At 40.1% G+C, this 26,675-nt stretch overlaps 3 protein-coding genes across 7 annotated transcripts; 2 read left to right on the top strand and 1 right to left on the bottom strand.

The window, feature by feature from the left end:
• The first annotated feature begins 151 nt into the window (after positions 1 to 151).
• On the top strand, positions 152 to 9,534 carry lin9 (lin-9 DREAM MuvB core complex component). 2 transcript variants are annotated; one of them, XM_083933910.1, is made up of 15 exons: positions 152 to 203; positions 1,768 to 1,800; positions 2,148 to 2,239; positions 3,402 to 3,515; positions 4,420 to 4,550; positions 4,743 to 4,868; positions 5,060 to 5,217; positions 5,595 to 5,728; positions 6,169 to 6,297; positions 6,669 to 6,770; positions 7,244 to 7,324; positions 7,428 to 7,553; positions 7,729 to 7,911; positions 8,478 to 8,575; positions 8,736 to 9,534. In XM_083933910.1, exons 1-15 carry the CDS (start codon positions 173 to 175, stop codon positions 8,839 to 8,841), a joined length of 1,644 nt encoding a protein of 547 aa, XP_083790036.1. In that variant the 5' UTR covers positions 152 to 172; the 3' UTR covers positions 8,842 to 9,534. The 2 variants fall into 2 exon arrangements, with proteins under 2 accessions (XP_083790036.1, XP_083790035.1); XM_083933909.1 differs by lacking the exon at positions 152 to 203 and adding an exon at positions 449 to 552.
• Positions 9,535 to 10,039: 505 nt separating this feature from the next.
• Positions 10,040 to 11,794, bottom strand: mixl1 (Mix paired-like homeobox; the record flags this gene model as incomplete). The annotated part of the gene is made up of 4 exons (XM_083933711.1): positions 10,040 to 10,578; positions 10,694 to 10,823; positions 11,269 to 11,489; positions 11,698 to 11,794. The coding sequence occupies 4 exons, from the start codon at positions 11,792 to 11,794 to the stop codon at positions 10,040 to 10,042; spliced, it is 987 nt and encodes a 328-aa protein (XP_083789837.1).
• Positions 11,795 to 15,945: 4,151 nt separating this feature from the next.
• acbd3 (acyl-Coenzyme A binding domain containing 3) lies at positions 15,946 to 25,618 on the top strand (the record flags this gene model as incomplete). Of its 4 annotated transcripts, none has more annotated exons than XM_083934491.1 (8): positions 15,946 to 16,227; positions 18,931 to 19,072; positions 19,757 to 19,897; positions 20,036 to 20,194; positions 20,339 to 20,513; positions 20,965 to 21,211; positions 21,581 to 21,865; positions 23,293 to 25,618. In XM_083934491.1, the coding sequence occupies 8 exons, from the start codon at positions 15,960 to 15,962 to the stop codon at positions 23,505 to 23,507; spliced, it is 1,632 nt and encodes a 543-aa protein (XP_083790617.1). In that variant the 3' UTR covers positions 23,508 to 25,618. The 4 variants fall into 4 exon arrangements, with proteins under 4 accessions (XP_083790617.1, XP_083790615.1, XP_083790616.1 ...); XM_083934489.1 differs by having other exon boundaries at positions 15,960 to 16,227; positions 21,578 to 21,865; XM_083934490.1 differs by having other exon boundaries at positions 15,960 to 16,227; positions 20,339 to 20,516.
• Between the last annotated feature and the right edge of the window lie 1,057 nt (positions 25,619 to 26,675).

Genomic DNA, 26,675 nt, shown 5'->3' with positions numbered 1-26,675 from the left:
TATGTTAAGTGAATATAAGTATGTGTACGCCTGAATAATTCAAAGCCATTCTCCAACCACGTATTTGGATAAATTCTGGTTTTTTTTATTTCTCAAATCGCCCTCCAGATAGCGTCCCGACCCAGAATGCATTTTGACAACGTCTTTGAAAAAGCGGCGCGGCTAATTCAAGATGGCGGAGATGGACCAGCTGTTAGACGAGAGTGAGTAACAACACAAATTCAAGGAGTTTTTACACTGTAAACAACGTAGCGGCCTCCGTGGTGATTGAAATACATATTTGGCGATTAACTGCCATTGTTTGCCCATGTATTGGGTATAGCAAGTCTTGGGAAATCATTCATAAAGCCATTGTTTTAGACGCAAAGAAGATACCGGTCTTGTCCAAGTCAGCTAGCGCTTGTTAGCACGAAAAGGCTAACCAGGGCTAATGTTGGGAGTTGAGCAAGTTACTTTAGCCCAACTGGGTAAACAAATAACATTAGCTTAGCCGTGAGCTAACGGCTGCTAGCATTAGATCGGAAGGACCAATAACAAAGCGGCTACTATAAGGTCTCTCTAGCTGCTATATTTCTGTTTTACTGGGCATGTTTTGTAGTTTTAGTCTTCCTTATATTTAACGTTAACGTTCGTTAGCGCTGGTTAACGTTTACATGGTGACGCGTTGTGTGTCGGTTTGGCAAGCTGGTGAAATGAAACTAGTCAAGTTATTTGGGTAGTAGTAACAGAGGAAATGTTGATTTCAGTCGACGTGAACGTTAGTGTATTTGACCACATATGATCTCCGGGTCGTAACATAGTGTAACGTTAGCTTGTTTTAGCTCATATTTGTTGATATGTTCTTGCCCAGCTGATGTTATTATGACCGTGCTTGACAGCTCAAATCGGGGTTTAAGGCCTAACGTTCACTGACTGTGTTAGCTGTGTAACTTCAGTCACCACACCAGGCTGCTGTCAGTGTTTAAAGGAAAATCTCATCAGCAATGTGCAGGCGTTTTATTTGATAGCAAAAATACATATAACCTAAAACTGTAGCGCATGGCCTTGTTAGATTTTCTTCACCGTGACATGCTTAGTAACATTTTACAACGCTTTATGGTTAGTCTTATGTCATCAGTGTGTTATTGTAGATCAGAGCTCTCTGACAGGGGGTCCGCCAGATTGTTTGACAGTTGTATCAACGTATTATTAGCAAAGCTACATTTGTAATAAATAAATAAATACATTTGCACAACCTTGATGATAGGCTTACTGGCTTTTAGGCAAGGTAGCCATGCACAGATACAGTTGAGATGAAGGATTCAATGTGCCTCCAAAACATACATTTAACATTAAAGTATGATGTGTAAATATATGAATATGTTAATATTAATCATTGTTATATCTTAGTATTATATGCACCATAAAAGCTATGTGTATATAGGCTTTAGGCTACCCTAGCTGTTAGGACCAGTTTAATATGCAACTTCATTTATTCTAATATTTCTAGTAGGGGGTCCCTGCTTCTTCTCTCTTTCAGCTAAGGGGTCCTTGGCTTTAAAAAAAATGTTGAAGACCCCCCCTTAAAGGACAGTCTCTGCAGTTTGCAGACGTTTTATTTGATAGCAAAAGTTAATATAACTTAAAACTATAGAGCGTGGTCTTATTACATTTTCTTCACCGTGATATGTTAAGTAACATATTTACAACACTCATAGCTTATAGTTAGTCTTATGCCATTAGTTTGTCACTGTGGATTAATGTGGCCCAATTTGTCCTCTTTCTCAGGCTCCTCAGCAGAGGCACTTGTCAGCCTAAAAGGTATGTAGGCTGGATCTTTATTTATCTTTCTGTACTTTTCTTCCTGGCACGGTGTGTAAGTATATTGGGAACTACTGGAAGCTGGAGTCAAATTGCTCGCCTAAACATACTTTCCTTTTCTTTGATATTGTCTGCATGTGTATTCGCTGACACATGCCATGTATTTAATGATTGGACGTGTTTGGGAAAATTATGTCCTTTATTTGATTCTACTTTATACTTTACATCTCCTGTGATTTGAATGGTTTTGAGTCTGATGTTGATAATGTGAAGGTCATTGGGCTCTTGTATATGGTTTCTTTGCACTATTTTGAATAGATTCAGTGTTGTTGTTGTTTTTTTAATAGAGGGCAGTTTGTCTAACACTCTGAATGAAAAAAACAGCTTCCCAAGAGCTCACAACACCAGGGGACGGCATCCCTCCCTCACAATGGACACGGTAAGAGGTGGTTTTAGTTTGTCTTTTTTTTTTGTTAAATTTGGGAAGATGAAGCAGTAGATGAGCTTCTGTTATACACAATATTATGGATGCTAAAGATGGCTAATATAATGCAATAAAGTACAATACAAACCTCAGCTTTAAAAAAAAAAAAAGGCTGTCTTGTGGAATCAACAGGATTCAGACATTGTCTAAATTAAGACAGCAAGAGAACATTACTAACTGCACAAACTAATATTATTTATTGTTATATTTATACATTATTATATAATATAGTGTTAATCTATTGAATATAATAATGTATTGAAAGGAGCCAGTTGAGGTGGTTTGGGCATCTAGTAAGGATGCCCCCTGGGCGCCTCCCTAGGGAGGTGTTCCAGGCACGTCCAGCTGGGAGGAGGCCTCAGGGAAGATCCAGGACTAGGTGGAGAGATGATGTCTCCACACTGGCCTGGGAATGCCCCGGGATCCCCCATTTAGAGCTGGTTAATGTGGCCCAGGAAAGGGAAGTTTGGGGTCCCCTGCTAAAGCTGCTGTACTCGCAAACCCGACCCCGGATAAGCGGATGAAGATTAGATGACACTGTATTGTACATAAGGTTTAAAAATATATCCGTCCTCATGTCTGATCAGGGCATACAATCTTATTTTAAAAATAATTTAATTAATTTTATTTTATAAAGATTTTTGAGCCAGTACTACCCTAATAAATCCTTGTTTTGACTCCTTTTGGCTCGAGAAAGAGGAACATCTAAGAAATTTCACAGGTTTGAATACCTGTAATAAATGAACTTGGTCTAACATCTGCATATCTTTGTTGTTATTTATTTATTTGCAAGAGAGATCTGATATTTTCATCTCACCAGAAAATTCTTTGTTTCAGAATGCTGTGCCCTCTCTGGGGTATTAGATGTGAAGCTATCAGCAACTCTCCTTTTATCTTGAATCTACATGATTGCTTTGACCAAACCATATTTTCTGCATACAAAGCCAATTAATGGGGCTCTGGTTCTTTTGTCCTACTCCTTCTGCACATTGATTGTTTTCTTTAAACTTACACAAGAATAATACACACAGACATTTGAACCTGATATGAAAAGGCTTTTATTTTCAGATCATTATTGGCACTATTCATAAACTCCTGTCCACATCTTTCCCTCCAGCCCACCCGGAGCTCAAAGAGGAGCCGTTTGTTTCGGGAAGAGGATGAGTCACCCCAGCAGCGTCTCCCATCCAGATCCCCTCGGAGGAGCCAAAGGGTCAGCACCACACCACAGGTAAAGACTGCACGCCATGAAAGTGATTCATATGCCCCCTTCACACAGAGACTCCGCAACAGCGCAACAATGAAGGAGCGCTACAACACCAGCTTTTTGCTCATTCACAGAGACCAAACAAATGCCCCAGCTATGATTTCAACCGGCATTACCGATGTAAAAGAGGTTTCACTGTCTAGTGGGTGTGAGCCGATTTTCACCGTTAATTAACCAGTCAAACTCAACCCGATCCACTAACTGTCAACAATTGTCAGTAGAGTGAAGGACAGATGGACTGTAGTGCCCCAGCACCCGTGTGTGTATTTGAGAGAGAGGGGAAGAGACGGTGGACTATTTCACACAATGTTTCTGAAAGTTATTATTAACTGCAAATGCAGCTCTGTCGCTTTTTGACCTGCCTGTGGGTCTAGTCACGCGTCACTACTGTGTGTCGTTCCTCCCTGCCAGCTTTCCCATTCACGCTGCAGCGCATCAGATCACTACCCCCCCTTTCCGTCTTCATACCTTTCACACAGAAGAAGAAGAATTCCTTTATTAGTCCTGCAACGGGGAAATTTGATTTTGCACAAACACAGGCCCGATATACACACACATGCACAAACAGGACCTATATACATGCAATTAATGGAGAGATGTTAGAGCAAGGGGGTTGCCAGTGACCAGTGCCCCGAGCAATTGGCTTGCTCAACAGCACCTCGGCAATGCCCAGGAGATGAACTGGCACCTCTCCAGCCACCAGTCCACACTCCATTCATGGTCCACACAGCGACTCGAACTGACGACCCTCCGGTTCCCAGCCAAGTTACCTATGGACTGAGCTACTGCCGCCCCTAATATTGTGTTCATTTTTAGAATACATATGTTCCTTTATGCGGAATGACTGTTTTAATATTTTGCTTTACAGAAATGTTCTAATGTGGTGACACCGGATAAGAAGGCATCCCAGAAAATAGGGCTGAGATTAAGAAATCTTCTTAAACTGCCCAAAGCTCATAAATGGTGCATCTATGAATGGTTCTATTCCAATATCGACAGGTAAAGGCTCACTTTCACCTTCATAAGACAGTAATTCATTTTGATTGACTTTCATCATTTGTAATATGCTTTAACAGTATGGGAGGTTTTTGACCATCTGTAATTACATTGAACGCGGTTTGAGAGATCAGTGGCAACTTCATCAGAAATGTATGTGTTAACTATGTTGTGTGTTATTATTTTCTTTTCCAGGCCTCTCTTTGAGGGTGACAATGAATTCTGCCTGTGTCTCAAAGAGTCTTTCCCCAATTTGAAAACAAGGAAGCTGACAAGAGTTGAATGGGGAACAATCAGGAGACTGATGGGGAAACCTCGACGGTATGCGGCAATCCTTAAGCTTTGTCACTCTACATACCATCTTCACTCATCATGTTTGTCCTCATTTATGTCAGACATTTCAAACTATGTGAAATTGTGTTGTCCCTGTTTTTTTTTTGTGTGCGCTGTTTCTTCAAACAAAGACATAAAAGAAATGTTGTCACAGCGCTATGCTTTCTTGTCCTATCCAGGTGTTCATCAGCATTCTTTGCTGAGGAGCGGACAGCGCTGAGGCAGAAGAGGCAGAAGATGCGCCTGCTGCAGCAAAGAAAACTGTCTGACGTTTCAAACTGCAAAGACCTCCCAGATGAAATCCCTCTGCCACTCATCATAGGAACCAAAGTCACTGGTAAGACTGAAATATTTGCCCGATGTCCTGTCAGAAATAAACTTTGCACACTGTTGATACTGTTATACCTCATTTATATTGTGTATATCTGGTGTATCATGTCTTCCCCTTACCTTTCGTTGTCTCGGTACCTGTTTTAGTTTATTCTAATTTTATTTCTGAGATGACCACAAGAAGAACAAAATACAATACTAAGCAGTGCTGGAGTCAGAAACTAATATTTTTGACTGTGATGACCAAATAAGAGAACTGTTAAGAGTGAAAGCCCTAAGTCTCTGTATCGTTATGTGTAGATGGCTGATGTGGAAATTCACACGGATCTTGAGAGTATTACCAGTACAAATCCTGATGTTATTTGTTTTCTTTTTGTTCCACAGCTCGACTCAGAGGCGTCCATGATGGGTTGTTCACCGGGCAGATCGATGCAGTGGACACCAGTGCTGCTACTTATCGTGTCACCTTTGACCGCAGTGGTCTAGGAACACACACTGTGCCTGACTATGAAGTCCTGGTAAGAACTGCTCGTTGCCTCTCTAATTGAACAGCTCAACGGGTTAGACACGTCACAATGCAGTGATCAGGGTTCGTATAGGTGCTTGAAATTCTTGAAAATGCTTGAATTTTAATGTTGTGAAAAGTGCTTGAAATTGTATCCGCATTACTTTCAAAACAAGTAGCTATGGAATAGAAAGTTAATTTGAATTATTATCCTTCTGGTATTATGAAACACAATTTCAGTTGTTTATCGCATAATACTATCTCTTTTAATGGGATAAAAAGGTGAAATATGTAATAAGGAAGTATGCAATTTATCACAGCCCTAAGGTGCTGGAAAAGCTTGAAAATGGACCTCAAACGTGCTTTAAAGTGCTTGAATTTGACCTTGGAAAAATGTGTATGTACCCTGAGTAATACATTCTTAAACATGAGGTAATGGTTGTGTTTTTCCAGAGCAATGAGCCCAATGAGACCATGCCCATTTCAGCCTTTGCCCAGAAGCATCGGATATCACGCTACATGCAGAACATCGTGACTCCGCCAAGAGGTCCTTACCCGTCCGCTACCACTCCTGTCCTCATGGTACTGTAAACTTACATCGAATGACAATGATATTTGTTACTGATTTTAAATCTTTACTGCAACAGATAGTTGGACTGGCAACCCATAATTCTGAGATGGTTTTGTTGAACATATCCTGTGCCTGCTGGTATAGAAATTAAATTGGAAATATATTTAATATTTTGTTTAATTTTTTTTTTATCAACAAATCTTTAGAAACTTGAATCCAAAAAAGTAAATCTAATTATTGATATCTTCTGTGAATCAGTTTTAGCTTTAATTCTTAAGAAAAGAAATCATCATAGTGCAAATCATCTGAATCTTTTCATAGGTTGCTTATGATGATAAATTACTTCATTGCCCTTTTTTCTTTTCTTTTTTTTATATAAAAGGACAATGACCCTCTTATCAACCAGTCCCCATGGAGGAACAAATTGCCTGGTGCTGAGGGAGATACTCTGGGAGGATTTCCTGTCAAGTTCCTTGTCCAAGTGGTAAATACCTCCTATAATAAAATCCGACACCTTAAAACATTGTAACCATGGATGTATAAAGAAACCTGCATAAAGCGTTCGATGCAGAGCCCCGTCCATTCCTATGAAAGCTGCTCAGTGGCGCTAAAAAAGTTCAACTACCACATCTAAAAATCCCCAGATGATCGGCACAGTTTCCGTGTCATGGGGTCCATAGAGCAGGCACACTAGAGACGATTATTTAATCGTACGGCTCTTCTAGACTTTCAAACTTCGTTAATCAAATGCTGATATTAACATGAGTCATTTCACGGTAGGTTGCGACACTCAAAATATCCAAAGGTTAACAGACGTCTCTTTGGACAAGTCTTTTTGGGCCCAATGGCATCACGTGACTGACAGAGGTTGTAATTTCACCATTTGGTCACTGGCACGCTTTCTGGGGTTGTAACACCTTTTTTAACCAATTATTTGTTTTCATTTTTCATGACTAGACAAGGCTGTCCAAGATCCTCATGATCAAGAAAGAGCACATCAAGCACTTGAAAGAAATGAACACAGAGGCAGAGAAACTGGTACAATCTTCATCATAAAAATATAGATTTATTGTCTATGAAATGTTTTCTGAGATGCATACATCAAGCCTAACTAAAACTTTGATCGTGTTTTTGTGTACAGAAGTCGTACTCGATGCCTATTGACCGGGAATTCCAGAAGCGATATGCTACCACAGTGCTTGAGCTTGAACAGCTCAATAAAGATCTCAACAAGGTCCTTCAAGAAGTTCAGCAGTTCTGCTGTGATGTAAGTCAATAGACACACTTCAGCCCCATTATTAGGCCCCTTATTGATCCTGAAGCTAAGTACGGGATAATAATTCATGCCCTGTTCTGATATTTATAGCATTTCACTTTATAGTTAAATGAGAAAACAAAACTGCACCTTGTATTAGATGTGAATCCCTAATGTGCCTGTCCAGCTCGCTCCAGATCAGGGCATGGTTCCAGCTGACCATCCCACAGAGCTGCGGCGGCGTTGTGAAGACGAAGCCCAGCAGATGGTGCAGCTGAGCAACGCACTGAAGGACGGACAGCAGAGTGTGGCAAACCCCAGCCTCACACACCTCATCTCCCGCCTCACTGCCCTGCTGCTCCAGATCAAGGTAGAGGATATAAACTCTCAGCTGCTTATACATATAACTTACTGTATGTCAGGAGGGCATGAGATATTATATATTTACAGTCGTTGCTGTTGGAAAAATTTGGTAGGTCCCACATTGTAAAAAGTGGGATTTCTATGTAGCATATAACACAAATACACTATGTATATGTGATAGAAAGTGCAACTACAGGGCTGTGACAGTCATTAACCAAAGGTAATGATGGTGCTGAGACGCTGAGAGTGCAATTGCAAAGGACTTGAAAACACCAACCAATCAGAGCAGACTGGGCTTTTTTCAGGAGGGGGTCTTAAAGAGACAGGTGCTAAAACAGAGTGTTTCAGACAGGGTGAATAAAGGTATATTCAGACAGACAGTCTAAGAAAAACAATGTGTTTGTCGTAATCTAAAATACAAGTGTGAACCTGAAAACAGCATAAAATGGAACCTTTAATGCGGTAAAAAGCCTGTTGTGAACTGTCTTTAACAGCTTTTGTATGTATATTATACAATATTTATATAACAGACCAATACTTTGATAACTTGTTAATTTGCCTCATTTGTTTCAGTGTCTGGCAGATGGAGGAGACCTGAACTCTTTTGAGTTTAAATCTCTAACAGACTCCCTTAACGACATCAAGGCATCAATTGATCCCTCCAACCTCAGGTAACAACAACGCAGACTTTGTAACTACACTTCCTCAGTTGCGCTACACTTAAATGTAGATAGGATGGTTTATGTTCTTTTTTTATGATCCAAGTAAGAGTCAAGAGGCCGCCTCAAAGTGCTGAAGATTTCTCTTATTAAATATTTTCTGTGTTTCTAGTTGCTTCCAGAACAACGTTGAGATCCACGTGGCACACATCCAGAGTGGCCTTAGCCAGCTGGGCAATCTGCATGCATTTTCCGCCAACAACACCAATGCAGTCTGAGTACCTGCATCATCCACTCCACACACAGGTGCATGTTCATGCTGAGGTGTGGGCCGTTAATATCATTTTTTGAGATGGTGCTTTTACCTCAGCTAACACAAGACTGCAAACACAAAAGCTTATGTGGATGCTGTGGACCACCACCGTACAATCTGAGTTTGGATGTCACGGTGAAACGACTCAAGAGTTCTGCCCAAACTCCCGAAGCTTTGCGCCGAAGGGAGGATGTTCTAAGTATTTTACCCACCCATTTCATTGTATGAAAATGTTAGTGCACCTAATTGAACACAAATCTGAAATAGTCTTTAGCTATTGCCACAAATCCATATTTCCAAAACTCCAAAAATGAAGTGGTTTCATGTGCCAAACATTGATTCTTAGAGTTTTTATAGTCCATATTTATTTATTTTTGAGTAGGTGTGTATGGTTATGAAACAATATTTTACTATCTCTGAAGTGTCCCCCTGTAAGTGTTGTGTTCGATTACTCCACTGATGGTAAGTACAGGGAGGCTAAAAGAATGTTTTATAAAATTGTTTATTGTAGATAATTGTACAATATCTCTGATTATTAGTCAACATGTCTGCCGTGTATTCAGAAAAGGTTTTTTTGTAATTTTGTGTGCACTGAAAAGAGATTTTGGTATTTTTATAAAGGAGAACTCTGTGGTTTTGATGCCTTTTACAACAGAAGATAATCTTAGCATTTCCAATATTTGGCATGGCTGTTGCTGCACACACACACACACACACACACACACACACACACACACACACACACACACACACACACACACACACACACACACACACACACACACACACACACACACACACACACACACACACACACACACACACACACACAACGCCTGCATCACCGATGTAAGCCTGAATAACAGTCTTTAATAACAGTTTTTTCCTAGAGAATCTCCTTTTTCAGTTTTGTAAAGTTGTATATGAGAGTGCCTCAGGGCAATTGTATATAAATGTTTCCGTCTTTTTATATTAAACATAATATTGCAGAGCCGTATTTGTTCTCAGGTTTTTATTAACAGACATAACCAATCAGCAGCTTTATTTTTTAACACTTTTACTACTATTTTACAATAAATACACCTTTCCCTTTCTACACAAACAACTGTGTACTGCCTCCTTATGATACATGTAGCTGTCTTTATATCGGCTTTTATAAAACATCACATAAAGCCACTAAAGCCAGCCATGGCCTCGTTTTCCCAGTCAGAGTCGGAGTCAGTAAAATCCTGTGCCTCAGTGGCGTGGATTGGGGAGAAGTGACTGAACCTGTCTCCTGTGGCCCTCATTTGTGGATACTGGATTTGGCATCCATTATCCTTTGGTGATGACCTGCTGAAATGATTCTGGGTAGGGATGGGAGGAATCACAACTTTCATCTCTGGTCCAATGGTCTTGTTAGGTGGGAAGTTGTCATATTCCACCAGAACCTTGGGATCCTGGTTGTCGGTCATGCTGGCGTCGTTCTCCTTGGGATACAGATGGACGTTACAGCATGGGACGTTAACGCTCAGCTCGCACCGTTGCATCTGCTCAGGCTTCACTCTGGTTCCCTCATCATAGATACAGTAGCTGCTGGGTTTTGTGGGCATACTGGTTCTGTGAGGATCATCCGTGTTATGGTGCATTGTAGGTCTGAAACTGTCCTCCGGTCCAAAACCTCCTATCCTGTGTGCCTCGGTTCCATGATTGTTGTCGTAAACTGAAAGACAAAAGAAGTATGAAGAAGAAAATTCCAATTCCAATTGAGCATTTGATGCTTGAGTGAATTAAAGTGGATATGAACCCAAAACAATCTATGACTGACTAATAATTACCCTTATCTGAGCCCATCCTGTTCTGGAGTTGGCTGAAGGGGCCAGCAGCTGTTGGCGGGTTGACCACCTTCATGGACACCGATGAGCCAACTTGGCGACGGGACTTGGCCCTTCTGTTCTGAAACCACACCTGAAATTTGAAGGTGGAAGATGTGAGTCACGTTTAACAAATTACAATAACTTCTGGGGTTTTCATGCAACAGCATTCAATATTTAAACAATTGGAAACCAGGTAAATGGCTTGTTTTGGCCCTTATGGAAAACATGATGAATTGGCTCAACCTGGTGGAAAATACTCTTTTTTTTTTTTCAAGTCAAGGCTCTAGGTTGAAAGTATGCTGTAATAGAATACATGATCAAACATTGTGGTTTTCATTTTGGATCATTTCATCCTTAAGTTCATTAGTGTCATTTAGCTACACAGTGTATTATAAACGTACTATAGGAGGATATATATATATATATATATATATATATATATATCTTACAAAATTCGAAATAAAAAAAAACATAAACAGCCAAAATGAATAATGAAAAAGCAAACTGCCCATAGTGATGCACAAACTAGACAATACCTGAATTCTGGACTCCGGTAGCCCGGTCAGAGCCTCCAGTCTCTCTCGCAGGTAGATGTCAGGATATTTAGTGTCGGAGTAAACTTTCTCCAGCACCTCGATTTGCTGCTGGGTGAAGTTGGTCCTCTTTCTCCTGTGGGTCAGTATTGCCACGCATTTATCCGCCCTCGGGACAGAGTTTGCAGGGTTGAAGTAGTGCGTAACATCTGGGGCTCCGTAATCTGAAACGAAATCGCGCAGACTATTAAATTAAGAGCGCGGGGAGTCACAGAAACACGTCCCTGGACTTGTGCGTAAATTACGCGTAAATTACGCACAAGTCCAGGGACAAGAACCGGCCGCAGCGCCGTTATTTTCTGTGACCAGTGGTGAAGGTTAGGCATACTCAACAGATCGACACAAATAAAATACTTTCGCTGCCGCACCAACCTGAGTTCACCATGCTGTTTATCTGCAGAGGTCCCTCCTGAAACATGTGGAAATGATTCAGATCCCCGGCGCGCATACTCCCATGAACTGAAGACATGTTCCTCACCGTCATATCTCCAGCGACTGACTGAGTGTGAGGCCTACGTGCTTCTCGCTTGGGTTTTAAGTTCCCTCGCGATCAAAGGTGATGCTGCCCGTATGTGTGAATGGGGCAACCATCGGTGCCGGCTGGCACTGCAGCGGACGCACCAGTTCAGACGTCTGCAGGCCGCTGGAGGTGTGAGGGGTCACACCTGGGGCGGTGGGGCGGCCGCAGGTCTCTTTAAAGGGACTTTAATGGAATCGGCATGCTCAATACACATCGGCAGTGAAAACATTTATCCGCTTTGGAATGGATGAAGCAATAATGGATCTGTAGCCTTCAAAGAGAGACAGTCGGAAACTGCTATTTCCTCAACGGGCAAGGGCTGCAGACTGCAGTGTGTTGGTGATAATCAGAATCAGAAAGAAAAATAATAAGAAAAAAAGAAAAAAAATGACCTATATCCCAGGGGAAATTATTAAACACCAGCTATACAAACAACATATTTAGCAACAACAATATTATACAGATAACATATATCTGAGAAAACCGAAATATAAAACAATATATACATATATAGATATATATACTCCATTCAAAGTTCATATAATCTTGCAAATATATATAAACACATTCCCACATATTTCATCAACAACTGATGGAAGGAGCCATTTGGCAAGGCTAAACTGCAGCTGGTTCCTCATGCTCTGTATACATTAGGGATTTGTGTGCATCATTAAATGTATAAGCATATGGTACAGAGTATATAGAAATATATATAATATATTATATATAATATATATGTATATACATATATATATTGAGTGTATTTAAATAGTATAGCAGTAAGAAACTCAATTAATAAATGCATGTTTTTAAATAAGTGAAAGGATATGTCATTCAAAATGCATTTCTCCTATTCTGACTGTTATCTGCATCTAGATGTGTTCTTACATGGTTGTCCTTTTTTTCTTTGGTGATAATGTCTTTTCTTAAGTAGTTTCCCCTTGGGGATTAATACAGTTTTCTAATCTAATCTAATCTAATCTAAGGCTTAAATGTCAAAGAATATTAGTCATGTTTTTGTTTTTAGTTTTTTATAGATTCCGGTTTTTAGATGTCTGCTCCTGTAGGAAATTATGCTTCCTGTCCCCTTTCAGTGGCAACAAAGTTGATCTCAATACACAAACCTAAGTTCAAAAGTACTCTGGAGTGGGCACTTGTTATTGAAGGCATCCCCATCAATTGATGCAGAGGGGGATCAAGTCACGAGGTCAGGTAGCACCACAGACAGACTAATTTGTTCACACATACTTGGACAAGAATGAGCTTCTTACTTTAAATAAGAGTCCTATACCTTATTTCTTCACATCATTATTCTGTACATTACTGGGCGTTGTGATCAGTTTCATGCATCATATTGAATTACTTTGGGTGTGGAGAGACATAATTCACTCAATTCAATGTAAAGTCATTGCCAGACTTTTTACCGCATTCTCATTGATATGATTTATGGGATGCGGCTGTAACTGTGCTCAAGTCTTTGCCGAGTAGATTCCATGAGTCTCAGTTTATGTTAAACTATCATGCTCCTGAAAGAGACCTGTAGCGTGAACCTAAAAACACCAAAGCGTTTTTTTCCTTGTAGATCTCTGTGGGAGAATTACTTGACAGCAATTGTTTCATTTCACATCCACAACAGCACTTATTGATCTCTGTGCTTTGACACATCCAACATTGTTCAGGTAGGACGTTCCTGTGGGTAAAGACGTTTAAAGTTCAGAGGCTGCTTTGTCTGAGGGCCCTAATTGGGTATTGCCTGTGCTCACAGCAAAGACCAGTGCTATGCTAAAATCAGGCTGTTGAAATTCCTGATCTTTTGTAATGGACAATGACGGATGTTATGGGAACTGAAATGAACAGTAAATGCGTCCTATAAAGCTCTTCAGTCACGGCTAAGGAAAATATGAATCCAGCATTGTTGCAAAATGTATTCATGATTTTCAGCTTGGCAGCCCATGATAAAAATGAATTAATGGTTGTGTCTTGTATTGTTTTGTCAGTACTTTATTGTTGTGTTCCTCTTGTCTTGTGTTTTAACATACATACCTAAGACCAAAGCAGCACTTTCCGAAACACCAAACAGGAAAAACACTTTGGGATTTCTACTGGCCATTTCCAGTTGGCAGCTGACTCATGCAGACACAAACAACAGCATGTTCACACCTTTAAAGTCTGACTATTGTTTAATCCACAGTTTGATCTGACCACTATACATTTAACCTGCAGACAGACAGGTAAACTATCCTCACAAGTTTGCAGGTATATGTAAAACTGTCAGCTGTTTTAGGGCCTTTGTTATGCGTTAGGTCTTTGTGTATTTCAGGGATGTTGTAAGGAGTTATAGTACATTAATAGTTTCATAATAAAAATGTGGGCTCAGTGTAAATTAATATTATCATAAGCAGTTGTTGAGTGTGTTTGTTGTTGTGTACACATCTAATGAGTACATACTATGTTTGATTATATGTAATTTAGGAAAGAGTGTCTTCACATAGTTTGTCCACTAGAGAGCACTGATAATTATATTTTTCAGCTTTAATAACCAAGTTTAATGGATACTTGTTTTTTTTATGTTCATATAAAAATGAATGTCTGCCAATATTGTTATCAAACTTCAATTCTCGAATATTAATATTGTTACCTGCCTTAAAAGTCCAGTATCAGTCATACAATAATTCACATTTACTAAATGAAATAAATAGAAGTGAATCGCTCCCCATCCATTCTATTCTGATCTACTGTATTATGTTTTATGTGTTTCTTGTTAAATCTTGATTTGTTCAAGTTTCATCTGGCTGCAAGACAAATTTCTACTCATAGACAAAAACACTAAACAAAAAAAAAAGGATATCACTGTTGTCACGTATGGGTTATATATGTCTTTGCTTTTATTGTCTTTTACTATCTGACAAAGATTAATGTCAATTCTTCAGCAGTACAAAGGTGACGCCAAAGTTGAAGACATGACATGTATAAATGGGGCTACTAGGCCTATTGCCAGGGGTATTTCATTAAACCATACTAAAAGGATTTTATATACCAGGAAAAAGTCTTATTGAGATTAAAATCTCTTTTCCAAGAGTAATAATAATAAACATAAAGAATAGAAACAGACAAATACATCAGCCACACATCAAAGTCAGTGAACACAATATCCAGCCAAAAAGCAATTCACAAACAGTTCTGTTGCATAAAATAGGTTCCAGTTTTTACCGATTTCTGCAGAAAAACAGGAGCAATCATGACTGTTATTTTCTAGATCCTTTAAAATGGACTTAAATCCCCCCCTAGCATTCAGCTCGGACAGTTTCAGGTCCTTCTGAACATCATTACAGGAAGAAGGAACAGCCGATTGTTAGTCATTAATGCTTTTTACTACTGCTTTTACATATTGTAACATATTGTAACATTACAAATCACAATTAAAAATGGCCACTTATGTATGAATATGTTATTTCGTATTTAGTAGAGTAAAATAAATTACAAATAACAATACTGTATAAAATGAATGAATACTGTATATCCATCACCTTGTTTTCAAATACAACAATAATAATAATACTGTCAGTAATAGTGATAAGGTCAATAAGTTTATTTGATATAGCAACTTTTACAGACAAAGTCACAAAGTGCTCAACGTGATACAATTGTTATAAGACCCAAACAATGAAACGAGCAAGCAAAGAATAAATACCAATGGAATAAAAAAAAAAGAATTAAAATGACTTAAAAACACAAAATTAATAACATGAGACAAAATCAAGTTTAAACAAGTGAGCCAAAATGTGGAGACCAAACAAACCCAAATAATGCACACAGTAATTGCTAAAAAAAAATAAGTAGGTAAATAAATAAATAAATAAATAAATAAATAAATAAATAAATAAATAAATAAATAAATAAATAAAGTGACAGTAAAACACAGTGATACAAATAACATTACTGTATCCATTATGTTGCTCTCAGATATAAGAAAATATAACAGTCCCATATCAATGGTCTAAGGAGCTAAAGCGTCGTCATTATTTACATCGTAGACGAAAAAAAAAAATCTCCCGGAACTTCCGCCAAAATTAACCGGAAGTATGTACGTGGCCGCTTCAGCTGACAGTCTTGCATGATGGCGACAGAGGTTCAGAGCGGCGACCTCGACAGCGCTACTTCCAGCCGGCTCGAAGTTTCCATCGATGGCCTCACCCTCAGTCCCGACCCGGAGGGCGAGCAGGTCCAGGTCGAAGAGCCGGACCCCAAACCCGCGGAACCCGAGACCGATACGCCGGGTGCGGCGGGAGGCGAAGATGGAGAGACAGACAAATCAGCCATAGAGAGGAAATGGGGCTTTCCTTTGCTGGAGCTGTACGGAATGGGCCTTAAATTCTTCAAAGGTATTTTACTCTCGTTAGAGTCTCTCGTGTTTGACAGCAGCCGGCGTCCGAACCGACCGTTAAACTGTGACGCGAGTCGCTCGGTTGGTTGAGGTTAGCCGTGTGCTAACGTTAGCTGTTAGCTGTCACCGCCTATGTTGCTGCTGTCATCCGCAACCGTGCATTAGCTTCGCTGCTAACGAGTAGCCGTCGCTGCTAACAGGCTGATAGCTTGGTTGTTAAAGGGTCAAATAAGCACGCCACTTCCGATCAGTCCATTTGTGTCTATACGAGTTCAGTTCAATCAACTTTATTTAGCCGCTGAACTTTAGTGCATGTGCAGGTCACATATTCACCAACCGATCACAATATACCCCAAACATCACACACACACATCACACACCAGCAGTGGACGGTAGATACAAACTTGCAAAGCACAATGGATGGGGAACAGGCAACACGAAACATGTTAAAAAAGTGTGTGTGTGTATAAATATATATATATACATACATAATTATGTAAATAATGTAATGTAAATAAATAGAATAAATAGGCAGTCCTTCTGTTGTAAATACTGATGAGTGGTTCCTGCTCCAGTCCGATTATTTTACTGCTTTACTGATAAGCCTGAGCAGGTGTTTTCTACCTTCTGTATACCTTTTACTTTGGGTATCTGGAAGAATAACATGGCTGGGCATGCGTCTGCTCCATCAGCTGATGTAGCTGTAATGAACCAAGCTATCCACCCTAACTTGAGTGGTTGCTCACACAGTAATTTAGTTGGGGAGCTTTAAAACACGCCCTGCCCCATCATTGATGCAGCTGAAAGGAGCTCTTCAAGACGCAAGCAGCATGTGAGTTGCTTACACAGATCTTTCTCTGACATGTTCCCGCTGTGCTGAACGAGTTTGTTAGTCCTGAGGATAAATCTGCTCTACAGTCTCAGCTCGACGACTTGAGAACCAGTTCACAATGCTGCTTTATCTCCTCACACATACCTGGACACTTATCGTCTTTTTTTGCGCAATAACTTTATCCACCACTTAAGTGCAATGATTTAATCTTGCTGCTTATTTCTGTCACATGCGGTCATAGATATTTTATCTTATACATTTCCTCTACATTTAACATATCTGATTTAACTTTCTGTGAATTTTATTTTACCTGTATTCTTACATATACTTCATATATATTTAACTGAGGGTTTATTGTTTACTGTTTATTTTTTATACTTCCTGTATTTATTTAGCTAAGAGTTGGTTGGTTATCATCATCACACTGTATTTGACCTCTCGTGTTTTTGTAAGCTGCTGAAAACTCAATTTCCTTGCGGGAGTCATCCCAAAGGATCAATAAAGAGAAGTCTGAGTCTTAAAGCCATGTGTTCTGCACTTAAAAGGCTGTATGACCACTGGGCTGCAGCTTTTACAACCTAACTGCCTCCTCATATCCATATATCCATATATCACTTCCTGCTACTACTACTCCCAACAGGAAATCCAATAAAACGTGCAAGTATTTTATTCTTGCATTTGTGTATTCAATATAAACTAGAACGCTATCCGAATCAAAGGAATCCCCTTTAAGACTTTATTGACATCATTGTCATCCTTTAACTACTGCATACGTTTTGCTCAAAAGAAAGCTCGTAAAATATATTATTGCAATCAGAATCAGAAATACTTTAATAATCCCAGGGGGGAATTGTTTATGTATAACCAGCTACAACAGCTACTTTAAGTTTCAAGCCCAAGCCCCAATTTGAATCAATCTCACAAGGTAATATTCGCCAAAAAGTAGCAAGCCAAACAGCACAAAGTATCTAAAGTGTATCAGTCTTTCAGATCTAACTTGTTAGAAGTAATTTCTAAAACCAAACTATATACAGTTTATCCTGCCCTTTGTGGCTCGCCCTGCCTTTAACACAAGTTGATGGTAGTTTTTACACTGCAAACATCCTGAGCAAATGCACTTACTTTTGAACACTGGGCATTTGTACAGTTTTTATTATTGCAAAGCACTTGAGATGACTGTGCAAACAGGTTTGGGCCTGGTCGCTACTCTGTGCGATAGTAACCAGTGCTTTGTATTTTAAGTCATGTGTTTCTAGTCGGTTAGGTTTATTACATAACTACATAACTCTGTTCCTTGCCTTACCTTGGATTAAATACATTTAACTGTGATTGAAGTAGTTCTGCAACCAATGTTTATTGTCGATTAATCTGTTGATTATTCCTCAATTTATCGATCAATAATTTTGTCTATAAAATGTCGGAAAATGGGGAAAAATGTTGATCAGTATTTGCCGAAGCCAACACAATGTCCTTAAATGCCTGTTTGCCCATAATTCAAAGATGTTAAGTTCACTGGCATAGATGAGTAAATAACCCAGAAATATTTACATTTATGAAGCCAGAATCAGAGACTTTCTTTCCTTAAAGATTACCCAAATCGATAAGCAATTATCAAAATAGTTGTTGATTAATTTAGTCGTTGGCAACTAATCATTTAATCAACTAATCTTCCCAGCTCTAGATTGAAGTCATCTTGCCATGAGGATGTTATTAAGTTACAGAGTGCTTCTACTGTTTCTACTACCATGTTGTACTGCTAAGACACAACGGCGTGCGATGTAGTATTCTTTATTGTACAAGTACTCTTCATTGCTGGACATAAAATGTCAAATGAATGCAAACTCACTGCGTCCACATTGCTGCTCTCAGATAAAGATGGAAAGGCCTTCCACCCGACCTACGAGGAGAAGCTTCGACTGGTCGCTCTGCACAAACAGGTGTTACTGGGCCCGTATAATCCTGATGCTTCACCGGAGGTCGGCTTCTTTGATGTCCTGGGCAACGACCGCAGGTAACCCCAGCAGACATCTGTATGTGTGTGCCAGCAATTTAGTGTGTTAATATAGTCCATTAAACACACGTTGTGTGCTTTTTATTCTTTTATGCATGAAAACCTTTGAAGTCAGACACACAATTGGTATTTCAAGGGTAAATTCACCCCCTGCATCATTTTTGAAAAATGCAACAAGCTATGCAAGGGACTCAGAGGGGGGCAGTGAGAGCTTAGAGGACGTTAACATTTAAGAAATTTGATGGCATAGAGACGTCCCAACCCGTCAACTTTACCTCAGCATTGGACTTGCAAGGCCACATTTCATTTACAACAGTAGGGGGCATAGTAAGCCCTTTTCAACCCATGATATGCTCATTTTTATAAATTTGTTGAGAAATGGCAATATTAACAGGAGCATTGATGTGTTTCAGCCACAGCATAGTTATGTCATTTAGTTTACAGCTCAAATAGGTGTGTTATAACTAACTGCACACATTTCATGTCTGTAATTAAATAAAAAATATATAGTTGTAAAAGTGTAGTTTTCCTTGTTTTTTTATGTTTGAAAGAAACAATTGTTATAAATGCTAACAATTTATTTTTTCCTTGTAATTTTTTATTTATTGTGAAACAATAACAAAAAATACTTGACGGTTTAGCCCTTTTGCCCACGTGCCTTCCATTCTCGCTCTGTGTGTGCAGGAAAGAGTGGGCCTCCCTGGGTAACCTGGAAAAGGAGGATGCCATGGTGGAGTTTGTCAAGCTGCTGAACAAGTGCTGTAACCTCTTTGCTCCGTACGTCATCTCACACAAGATCGAAAGGGAGGAGCAGGAGAGGAAAAGGTAACAGCTAACATGCAGCCAGCCAAAGTGTGAAGCAGCAGGGAAATTTGTAATTAATTTGATAGTGTATGGCACGTTTTAATGAAGTTAATCATTCGCATAATTTATAATATCCTTCATTGCTTTGCCCTCGCCCAGGAAAGAAGAAGAGGAGCGTCAGCGGCTGGAGGAGGAGGAGAGGGAACGACAAAGGCAGGAGGAAGAGAGACGGAGGCTTGAGGAGGAGGAAAGGCTGAGGAGAGAGGAAGAAGAAAGGAGACAGGCAGAGGAAGAGAGGCTACGGATTGAGCAGCAGAAGTATGTGTTTCTGAATCACTGTGTGTGTGTGTTTTTGTATGATGATGATGATGGATGGATGAATTTCGTCTGTCCACCACTGTCTCATCTCCTTTTCCTTTAATTTCTTCCTCACCCACTCTGCCCCGGTCTTCGATTTCCCAGACAACAGATAATGGCGGCACTGAATGCGCAGACAGCAGTGCAGTTCCAACAGTATGCTGCTCAGCAATACCCCAACAGCCCAGAGCAGCAGTTGGGCCTCATCCGTCAGCTCCAGGAGCAGCACTACCAGCAGTACATGCAACAGCTCTACCAGGTCCAGCTGGCCCAGCAACAGGTAGTAGTATGTAATCAATAACAGAGGGATAGACTTTCATTGATTGATTTCTTTTTTTTAAGATTTTGCGGTTAATGGAGAAGTTTGGGTATTGGCAACATCTTCTTTCAAAGATACTCAGTAAATTCAAAGTAGTCATGGGCCAAAAAGGGCTTTAGCCAAAAATGCAATCTCAGAGATTGTTCATAATGTTTACAAAAGATTGAAGCAACATTTACATTGTTAAGCTCATCAAATAATCAAGGCCCATTGTGACAAGTCTTGAGTGAATTTATTAGGATAACAATTTTAGCTATTATAGTGCGGCCTTGCATGCATATAAATGTAATTCATGTTCAAGCAAGAGTGGGGGATCCTTCCAAGGGCATCTTGGAAACATAACATTGCTTGTTTCATGTCCCTAGTTTGGATTTCAGTGTCTTGACTTGGTGTTGTCTCCCTTTTGTCCTAGGCGGCCTTACAGAAGCAGCAGATGCAGACTGATTCGATGGTGCAGGGCACCCTTGAATCTAGCGGCTTCAACGGCGGCGAACCCATCCCTGCCACGGCTGCAGGAACGTTGTGTTCAGCTTCACCACATGCTGGCGACGAAACCCCTACAGTCAACGGAGGCCAGTCAGACTCGTATTCGGAGAGCATGGACCGGGAGGCAGAGCCCGAGCCGGCAGAGGAGGTCTCAGAGAACGGGCCCTTATTAGGTTGGTGGGGCGTAGATTTTCTCATACAAACCCAATAAAGCCGTTGGAGTTGAATTCATGCAGAAAGAATCTAACCTTATTGTGCAGCTAATGGCTATGGGGCAGAGGAGTAAAGCTTTATTCCAAACTTGAAACCTGATTCTTATCAGCTGATCTTTGTTGGTGTGACCTGGAGGGCAGGGAGGAGAAAAGCAAGTGATACAAGTTAGTTTACTGGTTTAGGGATCACCCACAGGTGGCCTGTTAGTTAAGCTAGTTTGGCATACAGTCTGTTTATTGTGGTAGGAAAATGCCTATTATTTCCTAATGAGCATATTAGCAGATTTTTCCACCAGGTGGTAAGAAGTCTTTGTCCCTTGATCACAGCAGACTCCCCACCAGTCATAGCGGCTCCCTCCATGTGGACACGGCCACAGATTAAGGACTTCAAGGAGAAAATCCGGCAGGATGCAGACAGCGTGATCACAGTGGGGCGTGGCGAGGTGGTGACGGTGCGCGTGCCCACCCACGAGGAGGGCTCCTACCTGTTCTGGGAGTTTGCCACGGACTATTATGACATCGGCTTCGGGGTCTTCTTCGAGTGGACGGACGCCGCCTCTGCGTCGGTCAGCGTGCACGTGTCAGAGTCCAGTGACGAGGACGAGGATGATGAAGGTGAGGTGCGGGTGGGAAGTCTGTGTAGAAAAAAGCCTGCAGTGTTTCTGACTTTTGTTTGTGTTTTTTTTTCTTCCTTCTTTTTTAAAAAACATGTGGTGAAAATATCTGCTTTAAAACAAAAGTCAGTTTTACTTAGTGATAGTGTGTGTGGGTGAAGGCCCTCCTTTCATAATGTGTTCATTATTATGTAAACAAAACATCAACAGACTATTTTTCCAAGAATTAAAAATGGCTGTTAGCTGTTCCTTAAGTTTCACTGTCAGATATAAAATGGTATAGATGAGTCACTGATCTGCTATGAATACCATATGACACACTTTGCTTTTTAATGTCATGGTGGTTATTTAGTTCCATCAAAGCCACAGAAGCAGTTGCTTTGTATAGGAATGCCGTTTTATCTTTTTTATTTCTGTTGCCTCACTCACTGAAGAACTGGTGCAAAACTATTATTTCAGATAATATTATATTCTTATCTCAAGTTCAGAACTTGCCTGCACCATAGTTAAACAACTCCTAGTTTTCCCAGAGGCAGAGGGCGCCCTGCTTATGTGGAGTGGTGTGAAAAAGAAATAAGTTATGGCAGTATAAAAGCATTATTGTGCAGTGTATTTGGCATGGTTTTGTTACTAATTAACTATACAAATTAGCCATTGGCAGATATGCCATTCCTAATACACTTAACTATCTGCTGGAGTAGCAGTTGTGCATTTGTGTTTAGTTTAACAACACTGTATGTTTTGCATAAGAGATTGTGTCACATTTTGTTTTATAAGTAAGAGACTGATACCATAAGGGGTTTGGGAGGACTTGATGTTAAGTCAGTGTTTCTCAAATGGGGGTACACATACCCCTAGGTGTCTTTTAGTCTACCGCAGGGGGTACGTGAGATTTTTTTTTAAGGGTAATTAAAAAATATAAGAAATGCGATTCAATAAATCCACCTCACATTCAGTATTCCTATTGCAGCCGTAAACTGTGAAATCCCAATCACATTCACAATTATGTTCGTTCACTGTGAGTGTGAAGCCACTTTCCACGCTAAGTAACAGACAAAAATCAAGAAAATAGATTTGGGGTTGAAGCATAGCAGCAAATATTTTTAAGTTGTTTAGTAAATCAGTCACTGACTGTGCAGCACTGTATTGTACCTCTTTGTAGGGCCTTTTTTTTCCTACCAAAAATGTTTTTTCGTGGTCAGTGGGTACTTGGCTGAAAGGGGGTGCATTATTGAAAAATATTTGTGAACCTCTGTGTTAAGCCATTTCAGAGCACAGATTGAGCTCAGAGGGGACTCTTTTTGTGCTCAAATTAAATTATTTGTTATTATTACCACATAATATAATTCATTTCCATAAAGAACAGACTTACTGTTGATTCCCTTCTGCTTTCTGTCGCAACTTGATCCGTTGTTCTTGTGTCCTCAGGTGATCCTCCCAGTGAGGAGGAGAAGGCGAAGAAGGAGGCTGGTAAGCCCCAGGTGGATGAGATTGTGCCGGTGTACCGGCGGGACTGTCACGAGGAGGTGTACGCCGGCAGCCACCAGTACCCCGGCCGCGGAGTCTACCTGCTCAAGTTTGACAACTCCTATTCACTCTGGCGCTCCAAGAGTGTTTACTACAGAGTCTACTACACCAGATAAGCCTGAATATAGACACAGGGGAGCCAAGGAGTGTGTGTATGTTCATATATATATATATATACAGTATATATATGTGTGTTTGTGTGTGGGTGTGTGTGTGTGTGTGAAGGAGATTGTGATACCAGATCTATTCTGGACAAAACCACCAGAGGGTGACAAAGAAACACATCTGGAGCCCTTGTTGGGAGACTGGACTAATATGTATGTACTGTATGTGTATGCGTGTCCCGAGATACACCCATGTCATCGAGATCTAGGAAGAGGAGCGTGTATTCCTGCTGCATCATTCACCACCAGTCCTCGGTGCACTCTGATAGACCAAGCTGTTGGGCTTCGCTCTCATATTGTATTTGACCACTTTTCACCCTGGGCTCCTCTTCTGTCACCCCCACCACCCTTGCCCAACACTGTCCATCGTGGCCTTGCGGCTGCTTCTGACCTTGAGTGACGCTCGCATAACCATAAACGGAAACCCGGCGAATCCAGCAACCCCGTGAGCCAATGTTTCCGGTTCGGTGGTAATAGTGGTCGTTTATCCCACAAGAACACAGACAATGTTGAAAATCTAATTAAATTGCAAATGTACTTCATAACACTATGCCTCTGTTCCACAGGGAGATTGTGGTCTTTGACAAGTCTCTCACATACATTAAAAACACCATTGTACACTTGATCATCTTTTTTTTGTTATAAAACAGTAGGCTGTCATTCTCTTCCCTAGCCACCATGCATATATGAAGAGAGGACGTTTTAGGTGGAAGCAGTACTCTTTATGGTCTATTTCCCCCATATTCATCTTTTTTTCTTGATTCAATCTGATTGACAAAGTGCACCAGGAATTGATTTTTTTTTTTTTTTTTTTTTTTTTTAATGGAGTCTACTGGCAAAATGTATGAAGGACAGGCACATGGTTTAGGGTGAACTCCAAACAGAGTCAGAAGTGTTAAAGGAGAGAGTATAATATAACATGCACATGGAAAAGTAGTAGTTTAAAAAGTCAAGTCATCTCAGTGTGTGTGATACAGAATAGGAAGTATACAAACAAATGACTAAATAAATATTTGTTCTCCCTTTCTCCTACAAATCTATTTTTCTGCGTGTTTCCACGTGACTGATTACATTAAGTCATCGACTGTCCTTTGCTCATCAAGATGCTGTACTCAGTTCTGACACAAATATCACAATAAACAGAGTCCATGTGTTAGAGGTCATGACACACTGTTACATCTCTGCAGCACTCACAAAATACAGTGTTGCTCTTCTGTTATTACTTTGGGCTAAGAATGAACTCAAATGATCTCAAATAAGTTATCGTAAGTAAACCGATGATGTAGACTTATTTTTTTGTGTTTGGTGGCGTGGTTGCTTACTAACACAGCTGTGACACCTAATTGGATTCAACTTGAGTTCTTTTTTTAAGGTTAATTTGTTGCCATACTTTAGATTCATTCTGTTGTTCAGTTTCACATTGCATATGCATGCTTTGTGTATCTACCACCCAGGTGCAGCATAAGCAATGTGGGCAATGTATTCATTAGATGTCAGAAACATTGGGTTTCATTTTTCACTCATTGAGTTGTATTTGTACGTTTTTGTGTGTATGCAACCAAACTTTAAAGACCCAGAGGCGGAATTACTTGCGAGTTGGGTAATCCTCCAATGTCCTTGCTGAGTGTTAATTCATTATACAATTTAATTAGAGGCCACTCCTGCCTCCCATCCATTCAGTGATTTGTGTAACAAAATGTCACTATGGCTTAGCGGAGCCATAACGTTTAAGAAAGTTTCCCGTATGTTCTGATGTGTGATGTCCTGAGTTTCTTATTGCTCACCAAATGGTTTGAGTTGACTTGTTCAAGCCTTGTATGTAAATAATTCTATAAATGAGTCTATGTATGGGTTTCTAGATGTGGAAGAAGACTATGGTTTTGAGAATCAATGCACTGTAAAATATGGTGAATGAGATATATGTATACATTTTACACCCGAATGAAAGTCCAAAATTCGTAGGAAGTCTAAAGGCTCTATTGACATGACAGACAGAAAAGCTCATCTTTTTGTATTGTTTTGACTTGTTTGGGTCTCTTATGAGTTGCAAAATCTTTTTTTGGGGGGGCATATATTTAATCTTGATTAAACTTATGTTCATCTCTAGAAGTGGGTAGTTTGTTTCACTTTTCTATCTTCCTATTTTTGCTATTTCATCATTTTGCTAGGTGAATCTTAAATGCTTTCGCACATTTAATTCATTCACTGCCTTTTGACAGAACAAACAGGTGCAATCAATAATGATAATTAAGGGGGCAGTCATTACTTTCATTAGGTCCACCTGTGATTTCCCTGCTATGACAAGTCAAAATTTGCACTGAGAAAGGTCTATTGGTGTCCTTGTCCTGTCTTCAACCAATGACTACTGTACGTGGAAGACCTTTTTCAGTTTTAGAAGATTATATTTAAGGATACAATGTTGAGGATGTTCTGAAAATGTCCAGTTCCTTTTTCCAGTGCAGTGGTGGTGAATGTGTCATCCTGCCTTCCTTTCAAACGCATTTTGTGCTGAGGAAATGGCAAATACGGATGTTACTGGTGTAACGGGCAACAGGACAACCTTCCTTGCCTTCACGTGGGGTGTCACCATGTTCAGAGGACAGCTGTATCAGCATTTTATACTCTTCGTATTGAGTAATGTTAAACTGTCGCCACATGTACATACCAGCAGGAGAGGGATTTCCAGAAGATATCCAGTTAGTTGAGTAATGAGAAAACATTGACAGAGCAAACACCTTTAGCCTTAGTTCTAATGTCACAAGGCTGTGTCCTCTTGAAGACCAAGTGGTACAGTAAATACTATAGAGATACATTTTTACCAAATGGTAAAGCTGGATTTTCAAAAACAATTCATGGCCACAAGATGACAGGTTTAAAGCTGAGCCGGGTAAAAAGGTATGCTATTAATGATGAGAGTTTGCTCTTTCGAATTTAAAGAGCGGCGGAAGAAATGCCAGGCGGTGGACTGGACGCAGAGCCTTGACAAACATGCCTGGTTTTACACACACACACACACACACACACACACACACACACACACACACACACACACACACACACACGCACACACACACTGGAGATAAATCAGACACAAGTGTTCAGAGATTGTGTTGTCCAGGG

This window comes from Echiichthys vipera (genome assembly GCF_963691815.1).
Source record: "Echiichthys vipera genome assembly, chromosome: 19".
Classification (NCBI taxonomy): Eukaryota; Metazoa; Chordata; class Actinopteri; order Perciformes; family Trachinidae; genus Echiichthys; species Echiichthys vipera.
The sequence above is the reverse complement of the archived record's forward strand: the minus strand, read 5'-3'. Positions and strand labels throughout refer to the sequence as shown.

Coding starts and splice junctions, on each gene's coding strand:
- lin9 (XM_083933910.1), top strand. CDS start 173: ATGGCGGAGATGGACCAGCTGTTAGACGAGA. Junction 204..1,767: donor GGACCAGCTGTTAGACGAGA/GTGAGTAACAAC, acceptor CCTCTTTCTCAG/GCTCCTCAGCAGAGGCACTT. Junction 3,516..4,419: donor GGGTCAGCACCACACCACAG/GTAAAGACTGCA, acceptor TTTGCTTTACAG/AAATGTTCTAATGTGGTGAC.